Here is a 22,019-nt window from a genome sequence, read left to right on the forward strand (position 1 = left end):
GCGGCTTGGGGGTCCGCGCCCTTCCCTACCCGGCCTGGGGCTCCGGGCCTCCGCCACGTCGCAGACCAGCCCCCACGCGGGGTTCACCCTCGCCTTCCCCTTCGGCGGGACCGGAGCACCCAGCCCTGCTGCCCTTGAACTGGGCGGGCCGCGCCGGGGAAGGCGGGGCCGCGGCCTAAGGTGTCCCTCCCGCAGGAGCCACTGCGCGCGCGCAGAGAGCTCGCCTGGGCGTGGCCGGGCCGGGAGGGGCGGAGTCGGAGGCGGGTAGGGTGGGGTCTGCGGCTGGAGGGCGGGACCTAGAGCGGGAGGGGCGGGGCCTGTGACAGGGCCGTTCTTACAAGTAACCAAAGCTTTTCCCGGCTTCTAGTTTCTGGGACAACTGTGAAGCTTTGAAGGGCGAAATGTGATTCCTGGGATTGGAACTGGTTAGCACTGGAATTCTGAGCATCAAGTTCTAAATCCAAAAGTCAGGATGGCTGATTGCTTCCTTCCAGATTTATAGGTCTATAAGGAGGCTCAAATAGGATCCTGTTTGCCATGGTGCTTTAAAAAAACAAACAAACAAACAAACAAAAAAAACCCTAACATTTTAAATACAAGACAAGTCAGGCCTGGTAGTGTACACCTTTAATCCCAGCACTGGGGAGGCATAGGCACGGATAATCAAAGGGGTGTAAAATACAATTTCTAGCTATTGTTTTCATTGTTGTATTAGCAAGAATTGACTAAAGAAGGGAAAGTGGAGGAGGAGAGAGTGAGGAGGAGGAGGCAGAGAAATAACAATAGCTGCTTCCCTTTGGGTCTTCCTATATTCCAGGCACTATTCTTAGAATACATGATTGAGTCCTTAGTCCTCACAATAAGGATGCATTATACAGACGTGTACCAATAAGCTAGTATGCACATTCTATACAGGAACAGGGATTGACAAGTTAAGTGGTTTGTCCAAAGTCTACTAAGTGCTAAAGCAAGTATTTTAACCAGGAGTCAGAGGACAACGACCTCTGTAGACACATTCAGACCTGCTTCTTTGTTCCTCTGTCAAAGTGGTAAGAATTTCGGTGCAAGGTGGTGCATACTTAATCCCAGCACTCCAAAGGCAGAGGCAAACGGACCTCTGTGTATTTGAGGCCAGCCTGGTATACCTAGCAAATTCCAGACCTCCCAGGTCTACATAATTAAGCATCCAATGGGGAGCCTACATGGATACTCAGGTACTTTCAGTCTAAGTGTCAGTTGTTACATTCTCTTGGGAGGCCAATTCTGCATTAGATCACAAAACCTTACAAATGGGCATAATCACATGAGTGCTCACACACACGTTACTGTATGCTTCCTTTTATACAAGGTATCAATTCTAGTCAAACTCTAAGCAACAAAATGCCAGGGGCTGGGGAAGGGGGGCGGAGTGCCTGCCAAGGGCTAGAGGAGAGAGTGACTGCCATGGGCTGGAGGGGTGGAAGGGGTGGGGGGGGGAGTGGGTGCCACGGGTGTGTGGGGGGGAGAGTGCTGCCAGGGCCTGGGGTTGGGAGTGGAAAGGAGAGTTATTATTCTGTGGATATAAAGTTCATTTTGCAAGACAAAATTCTAGAGATTTGGTGCATAGCAATGTTAATACTTTTGTATATAGACTTTAAATGACTGAAATGCTGTGCCTCTGATCCCAGCTACTAGAAAAGCTGAGGCAGGAGAATTACAAGTTAAATGCCAGCCTGAGCTACTATAGAGTGAATTCAAGATCAGCCTAGGGCAACTTACTCAGACTTTGTCTTAAAAATGTAAGAAGAGGGTTGGGGATGTAGCTCAGTGGTAGAGCACGTGCCACAGGGTGTGTAAGACTGTAAGTTCAATCCCCAACACCAGAGGGGAGCAAAAAGTAAAATGGTAAAATGTTTTTACCCCAGTTTTAAGAATTGACTCCAGCCGGGCGGTGGTGGCACACACCTTTAAACCCAGCACTTGGGAGACAGAGGCAGGCAGATCTCTGTGAGTTCGAGGCCCGCCTGGTCTACAGAGTGAGATCCAGGAAAGGCGCAAAGCTACACAGAGAAACCCTGTCTCAAAACACCCCCCCTCCCACACACACACACACACACAAAAATTGACTCCAACCATTTTAAGCAATTTCACCTTTAAGAAGTTGTCCTAAGTAAATGATCAGAAATAGCACTATTTATAAGAGGGAAACACTGCATCAATCAACACTTTTTAAATTTTTTTCCTGAGACAGGATTTTTCCATGTAGCCTTGGCTCTCCTGGAACTCATTCTGTAGATCAGGGTGGCCTGCTCTGCCTCCCGAGTGCTGGAATTAAAGGCGTGCACCACCACTGCCGGGCTGAAGCCATCTTATCATCAGAGTTAAGATGAATGAAAGAGTGAGATGTAGTGGCATACACCTTTAATCTTCGCACTCAGGAGGCAGAGGTAGGCTGATCTTTGTGAGTTTGAGGCCAGCCTAGTCTACATAGTGAGTTCTAGGACAGCCAGGGATACATAGAGAGACCCTGTCTTAAAACAAAAACAGAAAAAATGGACGAAAGGCTAGCTATACTAAAATTCAACACAACCATTAATATAGCATAGAAGAGAATTTTATGACATAATAAAATGCTCTTTAGAGAGGCAGATCCCTAGAGCATGACAAGCAGGCAGCCTAAGTATTCGGTGGGTCCAGGTTCAGTAAGAGACTCTGTCTCAAAAGATAAGGTGGAATTCAATTGAGGAAGACACTTGACATTGACCTCTGGTCTCTGCACACACACACACACACACACACACACACACACACACACACACTAGTGCTTTAGTATGTTAAATTTTAAAAAGCCACAAAGAAGGTATATTGTCTATCCACAGTATTTGTTTTACAGTTTCAGAACAGAAAATTCGAGAAAACACACAAAGATTGTTAATACATCTTGTTTTATTAGTAAGGATTATGTTCATCTTGTTTAAGTTTTTCTGTACTTTGTGAAATCTCTACAGTGGCTATTTATCCTTCACCAGCCAGGAGAAAGTACAAGAGTCAGGTGCTGGGATAAGTGTTTGTAAACACAGAACTCAGGAGGATCTCAAGTTGGAGGCCAGCTTGGGCTATACAAGCAGCCTCTGCCTCAAATAAAAGAGAAAAGACAAGAAAAGTTCTTTTAAAAGTCTAGTGTCGGGGCTGGAGAGATGGCTTAGTGGTTAGGAGCACTGACTGCTCTTCTAAAGGACCCGGGGTTCAATTCCCAGTACCCACATGGCAGTTCACAACTGTCTGTAACTCCAGACAAAACACCAATGCACATAAAATAAAAAATAAATTATAAACAAAATCTAATTTGGGGCTGGAGAGATGGCTCAGAGATTAAGAGCTCTAGCTGCTCTTCCAGAGGTCCTGAGTTCAATTCCCAGCACCCACATGGTGGCTCACAACCATCTGTAATGAGATCTGGTGCCCTCTTCTGGCCTGCAGGCATACATGCAGACAGAACACTGTATTATGATAAATAAATCTAAAAAAAAAAAAGGGTCTAGTGTCTGGGTTGGGGATTTAGCTCAGTGGTAGAGAGCTTGCCTAGCAAGCACAAGGTCCTGGGTTCGGTCCTCAGCTCCAAGAAAAAAAAAAAAAAAGAAAGAAAGAAAGAAAGAAAGAAAGAAAAGAAAAGTCTAGTGTTGCCCGGCGATGGTGGAACACACCTTCAATCCCAACACTTGAGAGGCAGAGCCAGGCGGATCTCTGTGAGTTCGAGGCCAGCCTGGTCTACAGAGCGAGATCCAGGACAGGCACCAAAACTACAGAGAAACCCTGTCTCAAAAAACAAAACAAAGCCTGGCGGTGGTGGCACACGCCTTTAATCCCAGCACTCGGGAGGCAGAGGCAGGTGGATCTCTGTGAGTTCGAGGCCAGCCTGGTCTCCAAAGTTCCAGGAAAGGCGCAAAGCTACACAGAGAAACCCTGTCTCGAAAAACCAAACAAAAACAAAAAAAACAAAACAAAACAAAACAACAACAAAAAGGCTAGTGGCTAGGGACTGGGGAGGTGTTCAATAAACCATATTTATTTAGCTGGAAGTTCAAAACTCCGTCCATTTACCCCTTAAAGCGAAGTATGGTGGGGCCTGATTTTGTGAATGGCTATAATCTTATCACTTAAGAGGCAGGTGCAGAATTACGAGTTTGAGGCCAACCTGGACTATGTAGTGAGATGCTGCCTGAAAACAAAACAATTAAAACTTGGGAGAAGGCATAGATAAAAGCTGAGTTATGACTCCAACATAGAGTTACATAGAAGAGGTAAGTTGTAGTGTTCTAAGGTGAGTACATTTATAATAATCTATTATATAGTCAAGATAACTAGGAGAGAGAGGAGTTGGAAGTTCCTAACACAAACAAGTGATGAATGTGTAAGGAGGGTGTGTGTGTGTGTGTGTGTGTGTGTGTGTGTGTGTGTGTGTGTGCTGGAGATGAAAACCCAGAGTCCTGCCAGATGGATTCATTTTAGTGTCTTTTTTTTTTTTTTGGTTTTTCGAGACAGGGTTTCTCTGTGTAGCTTTGCGCCTTTCCTGGAACTCACTTTGTAGACCAGGCTGGCCTCGAACTCACAGATATCTGCTTGCCTCTGCCTCCCGAGTACTGAGATTAAAGGCATGCACCACCACTGCCCGGCGCATTTTTAGTGTCTTAATTACTACAACACCACTCCACACCCAAAGTAGAGTGTGAGACAAACCCTTCAATGCAAGATTTTTTTAGGAGGATATCCAGGCAAAGAAAAGGGTTTCTTGAGTGTAGGGTCCCATTCTTGGAGGAGGATGTAGTAAAGATGGCTCAGAACTGCTCCTGTAATCCCTTCGATCACTGCCTATGGGGAACCCTAGGGATGCCCACAGGCTAAACAGGATGCTGAGCCTGTGTATGGAGTCTCAGACAGTAAGCAAGCAGCTGCTGGGGCCCTACAGCTTGCTGACACGTTTCAGCTCCACTGAAATTGGGTGACAGGTCAGCCCTCACCACCAAAATTGGCTCAACTCAAACCCCAGTGTTGACGGAGAAAAAGAAACCGCAGGGGAGTCTGTACGACGAATGCATCTTTATAAAAGTCAAAGTGCACGTTTTGTATTGCTATGAATGCAGTCCTGGGCAGTAGGAAGGTAAGCCAGTTGGAAAGGGCGTAACACAGGAGGGGCAGGAAGCAAGCTTGCTTGTCTGAAACTACATCAAGGTGTAGCTAGAGATAAAGAGGTGGGTTAAAGAGTATGGCTGATTGGCGGATGTCTTGAAGCCAACCTAATTTTTAAAGTTAATTTAAGTTAGCATACAGAGTGATGGGTTTCCTCAAGGCATTTTCATATGTATCTGTCATTACACTTTTTCCTTATTCACCCCCTCCCCCAGTATCTTCTCACACATTCCTGACCCCTTCTTGCTGTTCCCCCTCCTCCCCAATGGTCCTCCCTTCTGCTTTCATATTGCCTGTATTACTTTGCTCTCCCTCTGCCTTTTATGGTTTCTTTCTCCTCTCCCATGGTCTCCTTTCTACTTTCATGACCTACACACACACACACACACACACACACACACACACACACACACACACACACCTCTAAATATAAACTTCACATATAGGAGGAAACAGCAGTATTGTCTTCCTGAGTCTGCCTTATTTCCCTTTACATAATGAGCCCCAGTTCCATTCTCGAATCTTCTAGTCTATGCTGGTTGAGAAGTAAAGGAGAGCAAGCTTTTAAGAAAAGGAGTGAGGGGGTCAAATTGCAGACGTCACTGTTACACCAAGCACTGGAGGAAAAGAGAATTGGGGGAAACATCCTTTCTTTGCCGTAGCAGGAGACAGTTCCCTCGCTTTTGGGGAGCCTCTTTTCTACACTCCTGCTTTATCAGGGATGGGCAGACAGGGCGTTTCTTGTTTGTTTGTAGGGACCGCCAGAAGGCCATCTGTGGGACAGAGGGAGGCTTTGAGGCTCTGGTCGTCAGTCTAGAATATGAACTTTTCCGAGGCCCATCTCTTGGGATCTTCCTGGCATTCTTGCTTGATGTCAGATCATCTGGCCTGTGGGGAGATGATATTCCCAACTAGGAGGCTCCAGTTCTGCCACTAAAGGACAAAGACCCCGCATCCCGAATGTGGTGAGTTCCCTTCTTTTCTCAGTCTGTCTAGTTCTTTAAATTTCTCAGAATCCTCAAGCTCATGATGTAGAGAAATCATCTTTCTTTTTTTTTTTTTTTTTTTTTTTTTTTTTTTTTGGTTTTTCGAGACAGGGTTTCTCTGTGTAGCTTTGCGCCTTTCCTGGGACTCACTTGGTAGCCCAGGCTGGCCTCGAACTCACAGAGATCCGCCTGGCTCTGCCTCCCGAGTGCTGGGATTAAAGGCGTGCGCCACCACCGCCCGGCAAGAAATCATCTTTCTTTTTACAAAGAACATCTTAAAGGCTAAAATGTGATGATGGTTAGCTGCCGCTTAGGAGCCCAAAATACAGCAAGTATTTGACAAGTGATGGGTGGCTCTGTCTAAAGACTCTAACGTAACATCACAGTGCTGTTAATACTTCAGCAGGCACGTAGTTTGCCCTCACCATCTGCTGGGGCCTGAACTGGGAGACTGCGAATTTATAGATGCCTGGGGTCTTCTTAAACTGCTCGAGATGGGCAAGAGGACATCTGATGGGATCCGTTTCTCCTCCTCTCCCTCCTCCTCCTCCTCCCCCTCTCCCTCCCCCCTCCTCCTCCTCTTCCTCCTTCTCCTCTTTTTTTTTTTTTTTTTTTTTTGACTTAGAAGCTTCAAAAATTCAAACTAGTTCAAACTTACAATGTAACTGACTTGGGTTGGAGATTTAGCTCAGTGGTAGAGTGCTTGCCTAGCAAGCACAAGGCCCTGGGTTCGGTCCTCAGCTCTGAAAAAAAAAAAAAAAAAGACAAAAAAAATGTAACTGACTCTGACTGGGGGAAAATACCTGCAACTTGTGTCATAGGAAAAAATTGGTCACTGTATGAAGAATTTTGCAAGCCATTAAGAGACAAATGTGTCGGGTTGGGGATTTAGCTCAGTGGTAGAGCGCTTGCCTAGCAAGCACAAGGTCCTGGGTATAATCCTCAACTCCAAAAAAAAAAAAAAAAAAGACAAATGTGTCAAAGAGAAAAACTAGAAAAATACAAAATACAGAGGAAGTCATTGACAAGGACCAAATAAATGAATAATCAAAGAAATACAGATCAGCATGAAGGGCTATCAAATTCTAAGAAATGCAATGTCATTATCAAATTGTTAAAAACTTGATACCGTCTACTGAAGGCAAGGCTGTAGGAGAACAAGAAAATTTATTTTGATTGATTTGATTTGACCTTTCCTTAGGGCAATTTGGTGGTGAAATTTTAAAACATTCCTATTTTGAAATTAGGAAACTCAAGGCCTAAGAGTTTAAGCAGTTTCCTGTAACTTAGAGTCTCATTTAGTTTGAGGCTACCCTACCACTCCTAGGACTCAGCCTCCTAATTCCAGATGGCAACCCACTGTCACTAGTAGCAAAGTTCAAGCCTACCATATGGAATTATTTTTTAAAATTCTCACAGGTCTGTGTTGGAACACTGAAGCTATTAGAAGAATATGTGGTGGCATGGAAAATGGGTGTGATGCCACACTCACGGAAAACATCAGGTACCAAAGCGCCACGATGATTTTACGCTTTTAAAAAGATTTTTTAAATTTTATTTTATGTGTTTGAGTGTTTGTCTGCATGCATGTATGTATACCAGGTGCATTCCTGGTGCCTGTGTAGATCAGAAGAGGGTATCGGTTCCCCTGGAATTGGAGTTACAGATGGTGGTGAGCTGTCATGTAGGTCCTGGGAATTGAACCCAGGTCCTCTGCAAGAGCAGGCAGTGCACTTAACAGCTGAGCTATCTCTCCAGCACTCCCAGATTGTTTTCTGATTACCAAAGTGATACACAGGACGTGAAATGTTGGAGAGACTTTGGGAGTATTCTCTCTTCCTAGAGTGTTGGCATTTTCAACATGTTCCTCGGTGTGGCATGAAAGATTCTGCTTCCTGCTAAAAGCATTTCAGGCAATAGCAAGTGGATGGGCAGAGCTTGGCTAGGGAAGCCTCTGGGGTCTCCCGCTGCAGAGCACACAGTGATCTGCGCCTCTGAGCGGTGACTGTCCCTTTAGTTCAGTGCACATGTATCAAGCACTTGTTCTCCACCAGTCTATGGCCAGTGCTGGTGCACATTCTCTTCTTGAGTCCTCCCACCTACGTGTGAAGAAGCCCCTCCCCCATGGCTTAAGAACTTAGCGTCACAGATAGTGCACGACTTTGCTAGAGATGTAGAGCTAGCAACTGGAAATAGGTGAGACCTGAACCCATGTCTATTCAACCTCAAGTGTCTGTTTGAAGGATTGGTGCCTTCATGATGAAAGGGTAGACTTGGAAGCCTCTGTTGGTTATATATAAACCTAAAAGGGTGTCGGGGAGGCTGGAGAGATGGCCCGGCTGTTAAGAGCACTTGTTGCTCTTGCAGGGGACCATTCTCAGTACCCATATCAGGCTTCTCACAACCACCAGCGTCTCCAGTTAACAGCCGAGCCAACACCCTCTTCTAACCTCTGAGGGCACCTGCACTCACATGGTACACATGCTTCCCCTCATATATACATATAATTAAAATATTTAAAGATGAAGAAAAGAAAGAGTTTCTGGGAATTTTAGTCACATTGTCACATGAGCGTAAGGGTAGTGTCACAAGCAAGTGGGTAGTGAAGCTGAGCTTAGAAGCACATGCCCTTGCTCCTCAAGTGGGACATGTGACCTGGGTCTCAGCCAGGTTCCTAGGTTCCTCAGCTCAAGTTCATCAGTCCTCTTCCGGTGTCTGCCCTAGTTCATATGGAGAGACCACCAAGTCCCTCTGGCTCCTGGCTTCTCGGCTGCCTGCTCACTCTAGCCTTCCTCCAGCTGCCTGCTCAGGTGTCAGGTAGGAGTTTTGGATCTTTCTCGGCCTGGGAGGTCTGACAGGGATGAAGCATGGTGCTGGAATTTGGTTCTTCTTGGGTTCCGTTTTCCATTGTCTTTCCCTAAGAAACTCCCCTTTCTCACGCCTCCCCAAGCCATCTCTCCTCAGCATCCTTCTCCCCTTGGGTCTCTTTCACACAGGGGACGCTGACAAGTTCTACCTGGCTCCACTCGGGGGCACAGCCCAGCTGCCCTGCCCTCTCCTGCTCTGGCCAGGCATGGTGCTCAGCGAGGTGAGGTGGCGACGGCCCACACACCTGCCTCGCACCGCGCAGGCTGTCCTCGTGCTCCGGGATGGGCAGGACAGTGATGGAGACCTGATGCCGGAATATAAAGGCAGGACGGAGCTGTTGAGAGATGCCAACAGCTACACTCTGTACATCAGGAATGTGAGGCTCGAGGACCGAGGGCCGTACCAATGCCAGTTCCGGGTTGGAAACCAGAGTCGAGAGGGCAACGTGACCCTGCAAGTTGCAGGTTAGGATGGGTTGGAGGGGCCTGGCTGGGTCGTTTTGGCAAGGGCTTTGTTAGCTCTGTCTTCTCTAGCCCGTCTGCTCATCTCAATGAAGCCCTGACTGGTGTTTCTTTCTGAGTGGGGAAGAAACCTGGACTTTGGGAAACACTGTACAGGGCAGAGCCCGGATAAACACAGGCTTGTAGGCTCAGACAAGGGCAGCTTTCTCTGCTCCATTACCAAGAAACTCATAACCAGGGCTGCAAGAAAAAGTCCTCAAGGGCCAGAATTCCTAGCTGTGACAAGGATTTGCTTCATGGTCCTTTTCCAGGTTCTTGAATATTTAAAGGGCCAGAAGTCAGATGCTGTTTCTCAAGCTAGCTTCAGTGTTTTTACAAAAATCAGTCTACCTCAGACCCAACCCAAGTCTCTGCATTCGCTTCATGCCAGCTCCATGGGGTTACCACTGATCATCTTTTTAAAGATTTATTTATTTTTATTTTATGTGTTTGGGTGTTTTGCCTACATGTAGATCTGTATACCACATGGGTACCTGGGGCCCACAGGCCCCAGAAGAGTATCAGATCCCCTTGGGACTTGAATTACTGACAGTTGTGAGATGCCATGTGGGGGCTGGGAATCAAACGTGGGTCCTCTGGAACGGCAGCCAGTGCTCTTAACCCCAGAGCCATCTCATCTCTCCAACCCCTGATCATCTTTTGATTGTCGTTTAGTTACAGAAGAGGGGTGAATTCATTTAAAACACACAGTAGTTGGTAGACTCTTTACAATCATGGAGTCCTTTGGGGTCGGGGGGGGGGGGGGTGGGTAAGTCATTTTCAAACAAGGACTTAGGTCCCAAAGAATCCAAATAGTGTGGTGCTGGTATTGCCATGAGTGGATCTTGAACTTCATTTGGATGGACTGTTTTATCCCATTGGGGTGGATACAGCAGCTGTGGGTAAGGGTAAGAGGGCAGAAACTATAGTTCTGTTAACAGCTACGGCTGTCCATCAGAGGAAGGGGTGGAGGGCAGGACACTGGCTTGGATCGTGACCTTGCCACGTCCCCGCCAGTCACCTCAATCAGGCAGTCTGTCCTCTTCAGTTTTAGGTTCTGACCCCTTCATCCACGTGGAGGGCTATGATGCTGGGTGGATCCAGCTGACGTGCCGGTCAATGGGATGGTTCCCAAAGCCATGGACGGAGTGGAGAGACGCTGAGGGCAGACTGCTCTTATCTTTATCGGAGGACCACTCCCTGGACGAAACTGGGCTATTCCGAACAGCAGTATTCAGCAGAGTCAGGGACAGTGCTCCGGGAAATGTGTCCTGTACTGTCCGTAATGAGGTCCTTGGCCAAGAGAAGACAGCGTTCATGGTTATTGGAGGTAATGCTGGGGTGTAAATCAGCTCGAGGCTCCTGAGAGGCCTGGAGGAAACTCCTACCTCAGTGGGAACTTTATAAGAATTTTCAGGGGTAGGGAGATGGCTCAGTGGTTGGGGCATCAGAAACACACATGGTACACAGACATACATGCAAGCAAAACACCCATACATATAAAAAATTTAAAATTAATTTTTCCATTTTTTTGTTCTATGAATTATGTCATATTATAGCTCCAAGAATGTATATTGTAAAAAAAATAAACCTGAAAAAGTGGAACATTTTAGAGAAATCAAAACAATGGCATATAATCTCATAAATTATAGAGAACTACTGCTAACATTTTGGTGGGGTCTTGCTGTCAAGACTTACCTACATGCACATACCCTCTGAGGAGTGTGCACCACGCTCCCTGTGTATGTGTGCATATCTGTACCCTCATTTCTTTTCTCACTTCTCGAGCCTTTAGCTATTTTTTTGTCTATATCCTTAAGTATTTTTTCATAAATTAATTATGGGGGGCATCAAATTTCATTGTGGGGCTCTACATCAAAACAAATTAACCGAAGGCTGTCTCTGGGACTCCAGATGCTTCGCAATTTCTCCCCTCATGTTATAACTAATGATGCAGTGGGCATCTTCACACATATTTGGGAGCTCATTCAGAACAGAGTCAAAAAAAAATAGAAACTGCTGGGTTAAAAAGTGTGAAACTTTGAAATCCCCTTGAAATACAGAGTCATATGATAAAATAAGTTGGTAGAGAAAAGGCTCCTGGACATCTGCCAATTCCTTTCTTCATTCCTCCCTTTATGCCCCCCCCCCTACCATTGCCATTGCCTCTCTCTAGCTGATAAAAGTTTAAAGTGACTTATTTAAGTCCGTCCCCTCCCCCCGCAGTCCCAGGGAACTAGGACTCTTACCATCTCCATTTTACAGATGAGTTAACCCAGGTTGGGAGAGGCTGGGTCTCTTGCCTAGTGCCACCCACTGGTTGAGCAAGGACGTACAGCCAGCTGGGATTCCCCACCACTTACCACAGCTCTATTACCCCTTTCCAGTCTTGCCTCCTGAGATCACAACCATGCAATCCCCCCCCATCCCCCCCCCCCCCCCCCCCCCCCCCCCCCGTACTCCTTTTCCCTTCCTGTCTGGGCTTTAGGCCTGCTGCTGTGGTCCGTAGACCTCGGATTGCCGCTGCTGATGGTGGAGCAGAGAGGCTGGCCTGGAACACGCTGTTCCAGCCAAGCCTGGGGTTGAACAATAGAAAGGATTTGAGGAGAAGGCAGGCAGGACTCCTGAGGGATGCTGCACTCAGGACTTTGAAGACCTGGAATATTTGTCCTCGGAGTTAGAGGACAGGCTGAACTTGTGGTTGAGAGGCCTTCATGAGATGTGAACACCCCTTTTCTCCTTGTCACCCAGAGTTTGAGTTCCCAAGAGAAGCAAAGAGCCTCGTCAGTCTTGGCAGGGCTCTCCCTAGGCGATGGAGACGCTTGGCTGTGCCTGAGCTGTCTGCCCTCTGAGACAGGGAGGTTCTATCAGATGTCTCCTTGAGGGTGGTCACTGGTGGTCTCTGTTTCAGCCCCAGCTCCTACAAGTCTGTCCTCTCCAGAGGTGGCTCTCTCTGTGGTCTTGCCTATCTTGGGACTCCTCATCCTTCTTGGCATTTGGGTCATCTGTAAACAAAAAAGGTCAAAAGGTAACTTGGAAGCTGTGGGGAGAGGTGTGTGTTGGGGTGTGAGGGGTGAAAGGGGTGTGGGAGACTGTGACTGCTCCGCGGAAAAGACCAACAGAAATAGATGTGGACATGGAAGGCGGGAGACCCTGCAAGCTGAAAACTGGGACAGTCATATACCAGGGACTCACATGGCAGAGGGAATGGAGTAAACCGCAGAGAGGCTCTGAGCAGAGCTGTGAATTCTCACCCTTTGATAAATTAGATCAGAACCAAACCTGGCAGCTTTCTAATTAACTAAGGAATTAGAGACTTCTAATCAGGAAATCCAATTATATTCATTTGGATATAAATTTGGATATAAATAAAACCCTTATTAAAATGGTCACATTTCTTGGGCTCTTGATTGCAAAGGATTTGGAAAGTTACATAACCCAACATCTCTTCCTCCAATTGATGGTGTGAAGGTTCTGATCTTTTCAAATGGCTACACACCTATACTGGCAAGGGGTCAGTCTCATTTAGACGGCTTTCGGCCATGTCTGGGCAACAATGCGTGTGAGGAAAAGTGCTTCCCAAGCTGAGCTCGCTCTCCCCCCTCTCCCTTCTAGAGAAGCTCCTCTATGAACAGGTGATGGAGGTAGGTAAGTGTCCTGGGCAGGGCTGGGGGACATGCTTTTGTCTTGTTGATTTCTGTATCTCCAGTGCTCTCACAGAACTAAATTTTATACCTGAAAGTTCCACCACCTTCTGTTTGGGATGATGGAGGAACTCAGTCTTTCTCCTAAAAGCAGTGGTAAAGCACTGAAAGGGGACATCCTGATCAGAGTCACGCTTTGAAGAGTGCTCTTTGGCTACTGTGATGTGACGAGACCAGAGGAGTAAGATAGGACATGCGAGACAAATCGGGTTCCCATTTTTGTTGTTCGGAAGAGAGAGGACGGGCTGGACCAGGAGGGGTGGAAATGGAGACGGCGGAGTTGGGGCAGTTCAAGAGCTGATAAAACCAACAGGGACTCAGGACCCCTCCACAGAAACGGCCAAGAGTCTTATTTGCTTTCCCTTTTCTTTCTCTAGAGAATCTTTTGGAAGACCATGCCAAAGAAAAAGGTATGTACAGAGCGAGAGGCAGGAACAAATATGACATTCTTTCTACTTACATCAAATGCCAGCAGCCCCCTCCATAGAACTAGAAGTTAGTTACCAGTGTCAAGGAGCGATGGAGTTGGGGGGCAGCGGGTGAGGAGATGCCAGTGCTCAAAATGCATGTCTGGATCACCACGTGCTCCCTTCCTCAGCCTTCCTAGCAATCATTTTAGTAGGAGGTCTGCATGTGACTGAAACGTATATCAACAAGGTCACATGGGATGCATGAGAATCTCAGGAATCTACATGACCTTGACATGGAGAGAGGTGGTGTGGTGCCATGGAAGGGCTCTGGGGTCAACAGTACTTGACTCAACTTGCTGGTCTGCCATATCGTGAAGTTGAATAATTCAGTCTTGCCCTGAACTCTGGATTTCTCATCTGTAACGTGTGGATAGTAAGTTCCAGTGTTAAAAGAGAAAACCTTTTCGAAAGATCTGTCACAGAGTATGGGACTCCTTTCTCTCAATGCCACTTCATCATCACTAATTGGATGGACGTGTGCTGGGGTCCACCCAGGACAAAAGTTAAAAGACATGCGTTTGAAGTCTTGCTAAGAAGATACATCACTGGCTTGATAGCTCCTGGTTCAGTGCTGTTAGAATCTGTGCCCTACCTCTTTTCTCCCCAACCTGGAGTTGGAGTGTGGAGTGTACACTGCAGTCACACTGGCTGTTCTACCCCAAGAGCAAAAAGGAACAGCGTTATGTGATGGTAAGGGAAGTCAGACAGACTTGAATTGGAATCCTGCCTCCTTGGTCATTTACTAGTTAAATGACCTTGAGAAGATTTCATGTCCTTTCTAGCCTCAGCCCATTTTCTTCAAAGCAGGAATAATAATTCCAAGGATGTCCCTGTTAAGAGGTTCCCATCTCACTCTGTGTAAGAGCAGGAAATGGTGAATGGTAGCAGTCATGGAAGCGACAGCCATAAATCCTAAGCTCCTGAGAGGCTGTGGCACTGTTCCAAGCCCAAGAGCCTACGCTGTGTCGAGCCCCTTACCTGGGTGGACTCAGAGGCATAGCTCCAGTTCTCTGGCAAGGATAATGCTAGGCTGGGGAACCCAGGGGCCAGGCGGGCCCTCTAGAGAAGCTAGAAGCACTCTTGCAAAGCATAGGAAACATATAAATATTCCAAACTTCCCGGGACCATGAATTGTGGAAACAGTGACTTTGGAGAATTGCTGTAGAGAATTACAAAGTCACTCCTGCGAGTGAGTCAGTGCTGGGCTTTCAGCTACATTTACACCTTAGATACTGTAAACAGGAGGCAAAAAAAGGCATGCGAGTACGTGCACGCACACACGCACACGCACACGTACTGGAATTACGAATGTGGAAACAGACAGAGGAAGTGAGACCAGACAGAAACAAAGGGAAAGGAGAACCAAAGGGTAGCCTGCCGCCAGGAAAATGACATCAGCTCCGTTGGACTCTTGAGTTTGACCTTCAAAGCCAGGATTGAGTTAGGAGCTGATGGTCGCAGCTCCGACCTTTCCTTTGCAGGGGTGGCGGAGTGGTGAGCCTCCCGAGGATAAAGGGTCAGGCTCTGGTCACTTACTCCTCTCTCTCTCTCTCTGGTTTGCAGGAAGACTCCACAAAGCCCTCAGTAAGTTCTGTCAAGTTCTGTTGCGCCATCTTGTTGCCGCTGCTGTCTCTGCTTCGTGCTGAGTGACTCAGTTTTCACTCTGTGGGCCAGGGGAACAGGGTGATGCAGACTACAGAAGCTGAGGGTTTCCTGGCTCTCCGCAGCCCCTATTGTGAACGCTCTCTGCTTCTCTTTCCTCATAGCACTTACGCAGCTTCTAAATGGGAACTGTTTTACCAAATGCGTGCCTTCTCTTAGGGGAGGCCATCTGGATGTCCTGCATACCCAGGCATAGTATTCCCTGAGGCAGGGTCTGTTGAGTCCCCACTTGAATGTGACACAGCCTTCTGAATTCTCAGCCATTTTTATCCACGGGAACCAATTTTTGTTGTTGTTGTTTTTGTTTTTGTTTTTTTGTTTTTCAAGACAAGGTTTCTCTGTGTAGATTTGCGCCTTTCCTGGATCTTGCTCTGTAGACCAGGCTGGCCTTGAACTCACAAAGATCCGCCTGCCTCTGCCTCCCGAGTGCTGGGATTAAAGGTGTGCGCCACCACCGCCCGGCAGGAACCAATTTTTAACATTTAATAATAACAAAAAACACCTGCCAGGCATGGTAGCACATACCTTTAACCCCAGCACTCAAGAGGCAGAGGCAGGCAAATCTGTGAGTTTGAGGCCAACCTGGTCTGTATATCAAGTTCCAGGCCAGCGAGAGCTATGTAGTGAGACCCTGTGTCAAAAACAAAACAAGACAAAAACCACTACCAACAAACCAAAAAATAAGAAAACAAACAAACAACAAAAAACTGAAGGCATGTGACATGTCTACATTACATATTTTACACAGAGAAAATCTATTTGCTAACAAAATTTAATAGGGATTTGGTGACAGTTTTACATAAACATACTTTATTTGATAACATCTTCACACACTTTGCTTATATTGTCACCTACAAGTGTGACATGTAGTATTTATTGGACCTGAAGGTAAGGGTTTTTTGGGGGTCATCTGTCATATCTCTGGGAACCCCTAGGCCACAGCTCACAGGCATCGTTATGGGGGAAGTCCCAGGACATGGCTGCTGCTTCTAATCTGCTGTAGGGAATGTGGGTGTGAGGGACTGAAGCATTGCAATGCCCTTGTTCTGATGTGTCCGACTGTTTTTATTCTTCAGAGAAACTCCGGAAGGAACTGAGTAAGTTTCCCACGTTTTTATAATTTCCATACCAACTTACCTCCTGCCCTATAAGTCCAGTGACAGACAGCTCACTCCCTGTTTCCACTTCCCCCAGAGTTGAAAAGAGCTGCTGCCCAACGCAGGTGAGATGCTCTTGCCCTGGGTTTGGCTCCGCCCTCTGGGCTGCCTCCATTTCTACTCTGCGTTAACAAGCCCCCGCCTTTGCCTTTCAGGCTGGAGAAGAGCCCGACTGCATTTCGGTAAGTTAAACCAACCTCACGGGTTTCCGTTCCAGAGTCTGTCCTTCTGTCACGTAAGTTTCATCCCGTCCATTTGAATGCAGACTGTAAATTTATTATTTACAGTATCATCAGTAGTAGTTTTATTTACCGTGTTATTAGTAGTAGTTTGTCACTGTGTAGCACAGTCGGATCAGATCTATGATTTCTCCTTGGCTTCCCTCAAAGGATTGTGACTCCAGATATGTAAGCCAAATAAACCCTTTCCTCCCCAAGTTGCTTTTGGTCAAGGGTTCATCACAGCCATAGCAACAGTAACTAAGACAGGAGGAAAGGGTATGTTTATTTGGCTTACAGCTTACAGGAACTCATCAGGCAAAGCCAACACAGGAACTGGGAAGCACGGCCTAAAGGACAGACCATAGGGGAATGCTGCTTACTGGCTTGCTCCCTATGGCTTGTCCAACCTGCTTTCTCATACAACTCAAGACTACCTGCCCAGGGGTGACACCACCCACAATGGGCAGAGTCCTGCTACATCAATCATTAATCAAGAAAATGAACCCAATAGATTTTCCTACAGTTCAGTATGATGGAAGCATTTTGTTTTGTTTTTTTGTTGTTTTCTGTTTTTCAAGACAGGTTTTCTCTGTGTAGCCCTGGTCATCCTGGAACTTTCTCTGTAGACCAGGCTGGCCTCGAACTCACCGAGATCCACTTGCCTCTGCCTTCCCAGTGCTGGGATTAAAAATGTGCGCCACTACCCCCCACCCCCCCCACCCCCTACACACACACACACACACCACACACAACCCCGCTGGGAGGCATTTTCTTAATTGAGTTTCCCTCTTCCCAGATTACTCTAACCCAGTGGTTCTCAACCTTCCTAGTGCTGTGTGACCCTCTAATACAGGTCTTCATGCTGTGGTGACCCTCCAATCACAAAATTATTTCATTGCTACCTCATAACTGTAATTTTGCTACTGCTATGAATTGTAATGTTAATATCTAATATACAAGATTATCTGATATGTGACCCCCAAAAGGGTCGTGATCCACACATTGAGAACCACTAGAGTCTAGCTTGTTATTAGGTTGACAGAAAACTAACCAGAACAGGGTCTAACATCCAAGTCTAGATTTTTGTGTGTGTGTGTTTTTGGCTTTTTGAGGCTGTCTAATGCAGTGCTGGCTGGTTTCAAATTCTCTCTGAGGCCAAGGATGACCTCAGAGCTACTGATGCTCCAGTTTCCACTCCCCAGGACTGTTCCTGTGTTTCTCCACCTGTTTTATGTAGTGCTGGAGATGGAACCTAGGGGCTTGAGATACACTAGGCAAGCTTTCTGCCTGCAAGCTAGAAATCTGTTTCCAGTATGGAGGTGGTTGGGGAAAGCCAGAAACTAAAACAGATTAATGATAGATTGCAGACCTCTAGAGGATTTCCCCCTCCAAATGTCCCTGAAGATTCCTTAAAACATGAAATTCTCTTCTCACCTCTAACTCTGCAGTGGTGGTGACCCTGGACCCTGACACAGCACATCCCAAACTCATCCTGTCTGAGGATCGGAGATGTGTGAGGCTTGGCGACAAGAAGCGGCCTGTCCCTGACCACCCGCAGAGGTTTGATTTTGTTGTCAGCGTCCTCGGTTCTGAGTGCTTCACAACTGGCTGTCACTACTGGGAAGTGTACGTGGGGTGAGAAGACCAAATGGATCCTTGGAGTGTGTAGTGAGTCTGTGAACAGGAAAGGGAAGGTCACAGCCTCACCTGCCAATGGCCACTGGCTTGTGCGACAGAGCCGTAGAAATGAGTATGAAGCTCTCACGTCCCCGCAGACCTACTTCCGGCTGAAAGAGTCCCCCCAAGTGTGTGGGGGTTTTCTTGGACTATGAAGCAGGCGTTATCTCCTTCTACAACGTGACTGACAAGTCCCACATCTTTACATTCACCCACAGTTTCTCCAGCCCGCTTCGCCCTTTCTTTGAACCTTGTCTTCATGATGAGGGGAGGAACACAGCCCCTCTAATCATTTGTACTGAACTCCAGAAATCAGAGGCATCAATTGTCACCAAACAAGAAGAAAAAAGTCAAGCTAATGGAGACGTGTCCCTGAAGGTGAATCCATCCTTACTATCTCCTCAAGGTTCCGAGCTTCTCCCATTCAACGATACCTGGCCATCTAACCTCAGCCCTGCCCTTCAGGGGTTCAAGGCTCCTTCTTTGTAGGGCTGTGCCCTGTGATCCACTCACATGAGCATCTTCTAGCCTGGCACCCCTGGACTCTGTCTCCTGGCCCAGCATCTGTTTCTCCAGTACCTCATCTTTTTGATCCAAATCCAGACCCTTCTGTGGTTTCTGTTTGTACCCACCTTTCTCCCAGAGCTCAATTCTGAACGCTGCCTTTTTTCCCCTAGAGACTAGACATTTCCATTACCCTGGTGGATGATTCTTGAGATGAACAAAGCTCACTCGGTAGAGGTTTAGTAGGAGATGTTGGCTGGATCTGAGCAGCATTCAGTGCAGGCTCAGGGGAAAAGGTTCTGTACCTGAGGGAACCCTGAGAGGAACTTCTCACAGTGTCAGCCTTCTCAGTGGGTTTTCAGTTGTGAAGCTACAGCCCCAGACCCCGACGTCGTCTTCCATCAAAGCCTGTTATTCTCTTGCCCTCCCCCCACCCCCCAAGTTCAGGCCTCTAACTCCCAAAGCCAGCTTTTTACAAGTATATGTCTTGTGAATCACACATCCTTCCTTCTTTGTTCAGGAGTGAAACAGAGGTGTCAGTACCCCACAGTTTTCTATTTTCTTCATGCTGTTTACATCACAATTTGGAGACATCCAGGGTATATGTTTTCAACAGCTGATCTGAAATGGAGACATCTAGAATGTACATGTTTTCAAAAATTGATTGACCTACGTGATGACCAGGAACCATAATCCCCAAAAAACCTCAACATAGGAGCTGGTAGGCACAGCTGTAAACAAAGCAGCCAGCTGTGCGGCCTTGAGCACATGAGTCACTTTGCAGTCTGTGGCTCTGGCCCTCCTGAACACCTCATGAAGTTCAGAGAGGCCCAGTGAGAAAAAGTGGCAGTTTGAGCCACTCAGCTCAGTATACCAACAAGTCTGTTGTCCTTCAAGACTTGACAAGAGCCTCTGGGTCAGAAATTGCTGCTTTCAAGAAAGTTATCTATTCAAGATATCTTATTGCTGGGTATGGTGGCGCACATCTTTAATCCCAGCAGGTGGATCTCTTTAAGTTTGAGACCAGCTTGGTCTACATAGTGAGACAATAAAATAATGAATTCAGAGCTGGAAAGATGGCTGGTTGATTAAGAGCTTATTGCTCTAGCAGAGGACTTGAGTTTGGTTTCTAGCACCCCATTTTAGGTAGTTCACAACCACCTAGAACTCCAGCTCCAGAGGATGAGACTTCCTTTTCTGGCCTTCAACTCTCTGCATATAATGATAAATCAACACACACACATAATCACACATACTTTTTTTTTTTTTTTTGGATGTGGATTAGAAAAAGAAGGCAAGTCACTTCCAAGTCATACCCGTGCATGTGATTCAGACTATTTGTGGAACTTCCCATCAATTGGCAGGTGGGAAGGCAGCTGGACCCTTCTGGAACTAGATCTGTTACAAGTTCTTTCCAATAGTGCCTGTATTATTCAAGATTCCATAGAGAAACAGAATCAACAGGGTATGAGTGTGTGTGTGTGTGTGTGTGTGTGTGTGTGTGTGTGTGTGTGTGTGTGTGTATGTGTATGTGTGTGTGTAGTGGGGGTGGGGGCAGAAAATGAATAAATATGAGACTGAAGTTGGCAGGTTGGAGACCTAAAAAGAGCCAATGTTTTAGTTCCAGTCCAAGGCAGGGAAAGAGCTGATGTCCTGTCCAAAGCCTGACAGGCCACAAAACTGTTCTGAGATCTTCCACTGATTGGATGGCTCCTACTGGAATTAAAGAGGGTGACTGCTTTACTCAAGCTACTGATTAAATGTTAATCTTGTACAAACTACCCTCATAGAGACAACAAGTATAATGTCTGATGAAGCATCTGGGAACTTTGTGACCTAGTCAAGGTGGCATGTAAAAATTGCAATTACATGGCCCAAAAGGAATATTTTGTTTGTCTTTGTACAGTTATTAAATTACAATTTTTAGTATTTATTGCTTGGTATGTTGTCTTCATTGTGAAGGAATCCAGCTCTGAATACTTTACTGGTCTATTGTATCCAGATTGATGAGAGTGTTGGGTTAACAGAGGATCATGTAGGATACAGAAAATCCCTGTGTTGGGCCACTGGCCGACCTGGCTGAAGGTCAGTCCTTGGACGTGGACACTTAGCTTTTTGGACAAAAACATCAGAATACTTATCTTTAAACTTCTTTCCAGGTACATGCTCTTTTAATTTTAAACTATAAACCTTAAATGAAGTGCGAGGCTTCTATCGAGGGGCCACCATTTCAAAAGTAAAACAGAAAAGAAACCTGATGACCTTAGAAGCAAAGACAGCTTCACAGCTGTGTTCTGAAGTGGGCAAATGTTTTCAGCGACGCAAACCCACCTCAGGACTACAACTCCCAGCATGCCGCGCCCTAGACCAATGTTCATTGGTCATAGAGAGGAAGGATGTTCCCAGAATCCAATCCCGACGCTGCAGAGGCGGGTCCTCTGTGGGTTCCGGCTCCGGCTCCTTTCCCCGCCCACTGAGGCGGCGCTGTCCCTGACCGAGCTGCGGGAGTGAGGTGGGGTCGCGGTTGTGCTGAGGTGACGTGGGGGGGGGGGAGGCGGACGCGACGCGCGGGGCGCTTGGAGCGCGGCCCCTTCGCTCTCGCAAAGGGCTTGGAAGCTGCTGTTTTGCTCCGCGGGTTCCAAAGGCCACCGGCGCTGTGTGTTCCTCCGCGGTGATCCTGTCTTCGGACGGCCCAGCCTTGCTACCCTCCGGCCCTTACTGTTGGCCTTGGACCGCTCCACGCCCTTCCCATACACCGTGCCTCTACGGTCGCCCCTTGTGCTCTTCACCTCCAGCCCCAAGCCCATCGACGTCTCTGAACCCAGCTCCTGCCCTCCAGGACGCTGTACCCTGACTCCTCCAACTTTCCCCTGCCCTCTCCACTCAGCCTCTTGGGACACTTGTGCAGCCTTTGTCCCCTCTCCCTGACCACTTCTGACTCTGGTTCCTTTGATGTTCCATCTCTGACCCGCTAGGTAGCTCCTTGTTCTCCACACCTTGCCCCTGGTCCTTCCAAGCTACCCGCGGTGCCCTTGACTTGTACCCAGATCTGGAACTTTAATCTTTCAGACCATAGGTTGGCGTCTCCCCTCTAATCCAGGCTC

At 47.1% G+C, this 22,019-nt stretch overlaps 1 protein-coding gene and 1 pseudogene across 1 annotated transcript; both read left to right on the forward strand.

Annotated features, from left to right (window-relative positions):
* Nucleotides 1–6,108: 6,108 nt before the first annotated feature.
* Ermap (erythroblast membrane associated protein (Scianna blood group)) lies at nucleotides 6,109–18,938 on the forward strand. The gene is given in 15 exon segments (XM_052716643.1): nucleotides 6,109–6,131; nucleotides 7,572–7,656; nucleotides 8,877–8,969; nucleotides 9,149–9,484; nucleotides 10,569–10,850; nucleotides 12,432–12,548; nucleotides 13,136–13,168; nucleotides 13,602–13,634; nucleotides 15,258–15,278; nucleotides 16,433–16,453; nucleotides 16,551–16,578; nucleotides 16,649–16,695; nucleotides 18,183–18,367; nucleotides 18,369–18,533; nucleotides 18,535–18,938. Coding segments are annotated over 14 exon segments (1,761 nt in total). The 5' UTR covers nucleotides 6,109–6,131; nucleotides 7,572–7,622; the 3' UTR covers nucleotides 18,901–18,938.
* A 2,329-nt stretch (nucleotides 18,939–21,267) lies between these two features.
* The window catches only part of LOC128096958 (erythroid membrane-associated protein-like), a 12,646-nt pseudogene continuing 11,894 nt past the window's right edge, over nucleotides 21,268–22,019 (forward strand).

This window comes from Peromyscus californicus, unplaced genomic scaffold (assembly GCF_007827085.1).
Source record: "Peromyscus californicus insignis strain IS unplaced genomic scaffold, ASM782708v3 Scaffold_5__1_contigs__length_169319896, whole genome shotgun sequence".
Lineage (NCBI taxonomy): Eukaryota > Metazoa > Chordata > Mammalia > Rodentia > Cricetidae > Peromyscus > Peromyscus californicus.